The following is a 7,704-nucleotide window of genomic DNA, read 5'->3' as shown; positions in this document are numbered from 1 at the left end:
TGGTGTTAATAAGCAGCCCCTACTCGTCCCCCACAAAGCACAAACGTCTTTGGGGCAGGTATTTCCTTCCCAGAGGACTCCAGCTATTCACCACCAAAGACAATTCCTGATGTAAGCAGGCATTCCTTCAACACACGAGAAATTCTCTCTTTGAACAGCAGTGTCATTAGGAAGGCATTTTCTTTGATGTCTGTGGCAGTTTCTGGCCGGTTAACTCACTAGGACAAAGGAGAGGCTCATACCGTTTTGGGGTCCAAGCTGCCCAAAATCTCAATCAGCGCTCGGTACATTTCCTCCGGGGTTCCCTCGAAGAATTTCCCACAGCCGGCCACAAACAGCGTGTCACCTGCAAGGGAGGTATGACACGGCATCAGGACCTCACACCAAAGCATGGGGACATGGTCCCCGGGGGCTCAGTCCTGCCATCGCTGTCCTTGCTGCAGCTCGGGAGAAGGCTTGGGGACAACCAGGCTATGCTGCTGCTGTCCCCTCTTGTCCCTTCTAGAGAGGACAAGGAACACTTGTTCTCTTCACTATGAAGCTGAATGCAGTCGCCTCTGCATTTTCTCCCCAGTGCTCCCTAAAATCTTGCTTAAGCCATTACTTCTTCCCTGCAGAAGCTGGTGCAAGCTCTGGAGAATGCCCATGGGGAGAGGGGTGACACGGCAGCGTGGGGAGCCCGGGCCAGTCTCACGGAAGGGAGAACCCTACTCCCCAAATCAGGATCCAGGAGCTGGCTACCAGAGACAGAGTACCAGCCCTCTCTCACTCCCTGATTTTCTCTTCTCTCGGTTTTGTTACAGACATGAGTACAGATGGGACAGCAACAGGTTTTGGAATCAGCCACAGTTTGGCCCAAGACAGTAAATCACCACCTCTCGTTTCGAGGAAGAAAATGCTAGATGCAGGACTCATCCAGGGCTCTTGATGTTGCGTGCGGGTGTCCAGCCTCATGGCTTGCAAACCCAGAGGAGTTTCACCTACAATCACTACTCGGCAGCGGAGGTGAATCGGCTGCGCTGGCAGTACGGGATGGACGCGCATCCAGAGCCAGGAGCACACAGGCAGAGGGGGAGCTTATTTCTTTGCAACACAGACTGCCGGCAATGTAACCTCCCAACTCCTCACCTGTAAAAACTGCAGGTGGCTCGGAGCTATTTGGCTTAGTCACATAATAACAGATGTGTCCAGAAGTGTGACACGGCGTACAGAGGCATTTCACATTAAGAGATCCCACCTGAGGAGAAGGCAGAAGACTGGAGCTGAAGCTACCGTTTGCTAGCATTTGTACGGTTAGAAAAGACTCGCAACTATTACAGTGGTCTAGAGGGAAACTCTCACATAGCTGGGCAGTAAACATCAGCTCTGCTCCTGGGAGAGGCCAGCAAGAGAGTTTTACAGCAGGGACTTGGAAGGGAGCTGTTTCCTCCTAGCAGGTGTTGGGACAAAGGGAACTGCCAGATTCTTTCATTTACATGCAGAGTGACTCAGCGTCTGGTTGGCAGCGAGAGCAAACAGATCCAGAGCAACACAAAATCCTAAACAAAGCTAATCAAGTGTAAAAAAAACTCCAAACAAAAAATGAAGCTGAAGGGAAGAAGTGGACAACGCTCACAAAAAGGGGATTAAACACACTCGCGGGGCCAAGGCAGTGTTTCCCCCGCAACCCCAATCTGCACACCTTCCTGGGAATTTCTGCACTCCCTTCTTTGCTGCCTTCCCCCCCACCGCCAAAGGCATACCGCAAGACTAGCAGTGACTTTCATGCCAGCCTGCACATTTCACAGCAGTTTATGTCATCTGCCAGCTCGTCGGTAAACAAACAGCTCGGTTCCAACCAGGTTTGCTGCTTGAGCTCTGCAAAAGCACCGCAGGCAGCCAGTGCTGCTGGCCTGCTTTCTCCTCGCCCTGTGTGTCAGCCTCCATTCAGAGAGGATCACTTGCAGTTGGGGGGTGCTAACCAGGCTCTAACCAGAGCACAAGCCCTGTCCTCTCGCCCGTTGCCCACCCAGTTAAAGCAGCTGTCAGGGAGCAGGCAGACACCCAACGTGTCCCAGGCAATGCAGATGTCTGAGCTGCGCCAATGTTCTTATCACCAAAGTGTCACCGGCCAAAAGGAGACAGAGGGGGTATAGGTCATAGGGCTGGAAAAGGGCACAAGTTGTAGTTAAACTACCAACTACATCCAAGAAATATTAAACAGTAAAAGAGCTGTGGCCAGAATATTAACTCAAGCTGGACCACACCGGTGTCTAAAGCTGCGACACAAAGGTCCCGATCGAGTCCTGCAGCTGACTCCCGTTACCTTGAGCGATGTCAGGTGAGACACCTTCTGTGTCAGCGCTCCGACCCTGCTGTCTCCCCCGTACACGCGCAACCCTGCCTCCATCTTCACGAGCTTCTCGTTTCCTCCAGCATGGTCCCTGGAAGGTCAGAAAAATGAATGTGAGCAGGGATGAAGACAAACTCACTGCGACTCATATTGCAGTGGGAGCTTCCAAGTGATCACTTCTAATTAACCGTTCTCCCAGTATCTAACGCTGTCCTCCTGTCAAAGGACATGCTGCATCACACGAGTGCAGATAATTTCTCCAGTAACTAGGGCAGTGAGAGGGAGGAACAACCCCCTACAAGTTCATAACTCACTGGGAAACACCAGCCCTAGGGGCTCACAGTGACCTCTCCAGTAACTAGGGCAGGGAGTAACTGGGATAACTGGGAGGTATGTAATTCAGTGTCTCATCACAGACACCGTGGAGCAGGCACACAGATGTCAAACAGCTCAGCATTCGCTCGTGGTGCTGGTCCTGCCAGATCAGGGCTGGCTCTGCAGCCGCAGAGGTGGCTCCCCGATGACCCACAGGAGAGGTCACTCAGGTTCAGCACTGCCAAACTGCTAAAGCAAAACATTTCGCCTTTATGACCCTGGCAGAGTTAATCTGCAACCCGGTAATCCTCCCACAACTGCTGACTGGGAGCAGCACGCCTTAGAGGCAAGCCCCAGCACCTCGGTGTGAACGTGCTCCCTCCTGCACCCCACAGCCACGTCCTCACACATTTATGTCTCTGGCCGCCTGGAAGAAGTCGGCATTTTAAAGGATAAAGGCCCTGACACCCAGAGCCCGAAGTCTAGACAATGCACCTGGCCATCGCAAGCCCAAGGGAACACTTCCTGAGCTCTGATCCTCCTCCTCACACTGAGCTCCTGCTTAGAGGAGACCAACTCGATGCAGAAAAGCACCAACTCCTGACTCGTGTTTATGCCGAGGGCAGAGGGATCCCACAACAGCGGACAGTTACCAGTGATGATGTGTGGTCAGGACGGTGGTCAGCTTCACGCCGTGCTTTTTAACTGCATCCAAAACCTGCAGGGACAGGGCACAGCAAGAGCATTACAGCTCACGTGAAATGATTTCACAGCACAGCTGGTGCCTGGCGTAACCTGGGCACAACCGCTCCACGGTCTGACAGAGACACACCAGTGGCTCTGCAGAGAGCTCACCCCCTCCACGTCGCAATCACAGACCAGCACACGAGGTCACTGACCCAGCTGGCCACGACTGAGCCCTCAGTCCCATCTCCTCTTTTCTGCACTCCGCCAAATGAAGGGCAAAAACCCAAATCAGGTCAATAAGCCTTGAAGTCAGGGTCAAGCCAGCAGAAGCAGACTGCCTGGGAAGCCCTGTCCGTACCTCTGCATGGCCAGTATTTCCTGCCTTTCCCCACGCCTGAGTCAGCGTGTGACTAGTTGTCCTGTGGATGTGGCAACCTGGAAGGATCTCCCAGCCCCGCAGCGGGGAGGGCAGCAGGCAGCGTTACCTTCTGGGGCTGCACGGGATCCACTATCGCAGCCTCCTTCGTCTCCTCGTCAATGAGGAGGTACATGTAGTTGTCTGTGAGGGCTGGGAGCAATTCCACCTTCATGTCGGCTTGGGTGACCGTCTTCGACTTCCTCCGCTCGTGCTCTGTGTGCAGGAAGGTGGCTCGCAGCTGCGCTGGACCTAGGGACCCCAAAACAGTCACACCTCAGGTGAGTCCAGGGAGGGGAACAAGTGGGACAGAGCGCAGCAGGTCCCCCAGCCCACGGCCCCAGGGAAGGACGGGTATGGACAGCCCAACCCATCTCCTTCAGAGGGGAGAGGCCACCACGGGACAAAGCCTTAGTGCCTGGCTGTGTCACCTTGTGCCCCCCAGCACGGGAGGCTCTTGGTGTCCTACAGCTGCATGGAAGAGGGATGGGACCCTGCCTCCAGAGATGGGCTCATGCAAGGAAAGCCATGTACCTCGACTGGAGAGAAGGTTTCAAGGGGCAGGAAAGCAGAACGGAGAGGGAGCAGCTGGACAAAGGTCAGCCTGGGACAGTGACGTTGCAAAAAAAAAAAAAAGCACAAAAGGCCACCTTCCAGCCAAAAGACAGAAAAGGAAAGGGGAAAAAAAAAAAAGAGAAATACTGAAATGCACACATATTGAAATGCACACATACTGAAATGCACACACTGCCACAGCAGAAGTATCTGGTTCATTACTCAGGGCAATCACATCCTGCCCAGCGCGTGGGGAGCAGACAGCCCCTGCGTGGAAGGCAAGCTCCCCCCGGCCAGGGACCAGACTCACTGGGGGCAGGTTTCTTGCTCACAGGCTGCCTTGATGCAACAGCAGTGCTTCTCTATTTGCTTTTGGTTAAATGTTTAATCAGATCCAAGAAGCACATCTAATTCCAGATGCAAATAACCTTGGCTCCACTGCTCAACCCCCAGATAACGCAGTTCTTAAAGAAACAACCAAGCCCGAAGACGCTCTGCCATAAAAAAAGAGAAGGGAAACGCAGAGACAAGGTCTTCCTCTGCTGGGGCCCTCCAACCCAGGCCTGGCTCCCTACGCATTTTTTTGCATCAGTCTCTACAAGCCAGAAATCAGCTGTCTCAGCGGCCGAGGCCCTCGCACATGGCTGAAGGCGGCTGCGTTGGTCTGAGCTGTGTTGGCTCAGCTGCTGACTCTTCCCTAAGGCTCCTGATGCTCTGGGCTTGGTCACCTCCAGCAGTGCCAAAGGGAGGGGTCACCACGCCTGTAATCAACCTGCCCCACGCTCCCAACGCTGGCCAGTCCTGCCCGCCCCTGATAAGAGCTTGCTTCAGAGCAGCCCCACAGACTGGCTGCAGCCAACGCAAACAGACCCCTGGAGCTCCAGCGGCACCAACACGGCTGCAAAACCGCGCTTCAGGTTCTGACTGGGGCACGCGGCTGCTGCTGCAAACCCAGACCCACGGCAGCGGAGCTGTACAGCCCCTCCTGGTACAACTGGCCTGCCCAGGACTTTTTCCCCTTCTACCTCCACCACTTGCTTATGAGGGAAAGGAGGTAATGGGGGAGATGGTAATAAAACTAAACACAGCGCTGCAAAGAAAACCCAAGGCACACAGTGTAGGCATTCACTGGGTATTTCACGGTGAAGGCACATAGTATTGAGAAAAGCATCCATACCTGCCAAGTGTTCCTCTGGAGCTGAACAGTCCTTTCAAAAAAATAACACAACAAACAAAAAAACCCCTTACTATTCCTTCATATAAACAAAACCAAAAAAAATTGCTCTTTAACTGCTCCCTAACATGAAGCACTTTTCTTCTGGATGCTATCTGTCACAAGAGTTATATATACTGCACGTTTGTTTGCATGCTAGACACTAACTGGAAAATAATAATAAAAAAAAAATCCAGAAGAAAACACAACCTTAACTTCAAGTCAAAGGAATTATTTACATGCTTAAAGTGCTTTCTTCCAATGAACCATTTCTAACCTTGGCCGTGATCCCAAAGTCTCCTTGCATGTTTGATTCACAAAGCTTGCAAAACAAACAAACAAGCAACACCGCATAAGGAAATGTTTTCTAAAATGTAACTTAAACAAAGGACTGAGAAAACATCCACAAAGCGTGAAACTCATTCTGAATTCCCATCTGCAGCTAAGCTGCACCTTTGCAGCCTGCCCCCTCGGCGAGCAGAGCAGCAGCTCTCACGCACGCCCAGCGCTGCTCGGACGAGGACGTTCTCAGCCCCTGTTCTGCTCACGGCAGCTCCCCAGGGATACGTAACCCCTGCCCCGGCCCAGCACTGACAGAGCTCGTTTCAGGATCACCGCAACGCGTGCAGCTCTTCTCCAAAATTAATGTCCGATGACTTCATTTTTGCTCAGTTTTGTAACACATCCCTCCTGCCTTCATGCCTGACAGAGGAGAGCAGCACAGCAGCAGGCTCTGAGTCACCCGCTTCGGCTCTGCACGGTTTGTTAGTGCAGCTTGAGGAGGAGAGGATCTGCAGGTGGGCAGCGTTAATGTTGTCACGTAAACGCACACGTGGTGAAGACTGAAGGCAGGCAGGCAGCAGCGCAGTGTAAAAGAGCGGGTTCCCTCAGGAAAGATGCATTTCATGCATTTTCTCCATAGCATTTTGGTTTACTCTTTTTATTACAGAAAAGAGTGGAAAATTCCTATTTCAAACAAGGCTGTCACTCAAAAATGACTGCACGCACACACCTGTACGAACATCCCTGTGTCGCCTCCTAAGAAGAAACACTTCGTTCGCTTTTCACATACTCTGCACCCCCCTATTTCTTGGATACCCAGCGAGTTTGTGGCTCCACATAGTATCAAGCGAGTTGGCTCCAAAAATCAAGGGCAACTCCCACTCGATGTACCCACCTGGCACAGGCTGCCGGTGGCACAGCCGTCTCCAGGCAGCGTGGGGAGGGCACACACCCACCCACTGGTGGAGCAAAGCCTGCGTGGAAGGCGCAGCACCCACCCTGCAGCCCGGGCAGCTCAGGAGCTGCTAGTTGCTAGGTCTGACATACTCGTTCCCACGATTGCATCAGGGTTTCCAAGCCTGGCAGGTAACCCCAATGAATTCTCGCTCGTTAATACCAGGTCTTAAAATCGGAGTGATGCAAAACGCCTCTGGCAAGGCTTCCCAGAGACGCTGCGAAGCTAAAGCCCAAGCTCTACTTCAAGGAGACACTTGCAGAACTAAGGCCCTAAATTTAAATACAGAGCTTAGGCAGCTTTCATTTTGGTTTTTGTTTACATTGCCAACGGAGCCTACCATCCCTCAAACCCAGTTTAAATGCCAGCCCTGTCCCCCAAGCCCTCCTCCCGGAGCAATCACCAGCGCTTGGGCAGCCCAGAAGCTCCGCAGGAGCCTCCCGGAAGGATTATCGATAGGAAAAGCCACCAAGCGACAGGCTCCGGCTGAGCAGATACCGACCTACTTGGGGCTGTGAGTCAGCTTAAAAACCTCGGCACACCCCTGGGCTGGGAAACGAGGAGATAAAAACCACCCTCAAACTTCCAACCTTGCCGGGGGGACCCACTGAACCCCACTACCAGTCCCAGGGCTGGGTACCCACGACCGGGTGCCCGCAGCCCCCCAGCTCCCTGGGGGTCCCAGCTGCACGGGGGGCATCGCACGACCCCTCCCCAGTCCCACCTGCAAGCGGGGCATCGCACGCCCCCCGGTTCCCGGTCCCAGCTGTAGGGGGGCATCGCACATCCCCCCTGTCCCAGTCCCATCTCCAGGGGTGTCACTGCGCAGATCCCCCCTCCCTGTCCTGGCTGCCAAGGGGGACATCGCACCACCCCTCCTCCCCACTGCCAGCTGCAGGGGGGGCATCGCACATCTCCCCTGCCCCGGTCCCAGCTGCAGGGGTGTCACC

At 53.8% G+C, this 7,704-nt stretch overlaps 1 protein-coding gene across 1 annotated transcript in view; it reads right to left on the bottom strand.

Annotated features, from left to right (window-relative positions):
• Positions 1 to 7,268, bottom strand: part of HAGH (hydroxyacylglutathione hydrolase) — an 8,888-nt gene extending 1,620 nt beyond the window's left edge. Inside the window, exons 1-6 of the mRNA XM_010080034.1 lie at positions 7,257 to 7,268; positions 3,820 to 4,001; positions 3,301 to 3,365; positions 2,306 to 2,423; positions 1,129 to 1,237; positions 243 to 346 (exon numbers count right to left, since the gene is read on the bottom strand). Coding sequence (XP_010078336.1) covers positions 243 to 346; positions 1,129 to 1,237; positions 2,306 to 2,423; positions 3,301 to 3,365; positions 3,820 to 3,924 — 501 coding nt within the window. The 5' untranslated portion in view covers positions 3,925 to 4,001; positions 7,257 to 7,268. The remainder of the gene's footprint in view (positions 1 to 242; positions 347 to 1,128; positions 1,238 to 2,305; positions 2,424 to 3,300; positions 3,366 to 3,819; positions 4,002 to 7,256) is intronic.
• Positions 7,269 to 7,704: the final 436 nt, after the last annotated feature.

Source organism: Pterocles gutturalis, unplaced genomic scaffold (assembly GCF_000699245.1).
Source record: "Pterocles gutturalis isolate BGI_N339 unplaced genomic scaffold, ASM69924v1 scaffold48959, whole genome shotgun sequence".
Lineage (NCBI taxonomy): Eukaryota > Metazoa > Chordata > Aves > Pterocliformes > Pteroclidae > Pterocles > Pterocles gutturalis.
The sequence above is the reverse complement of the archived record's forward strand: the minus strand, read 5'-3'. Positions and strand labels throughout refer to the sequence as shown.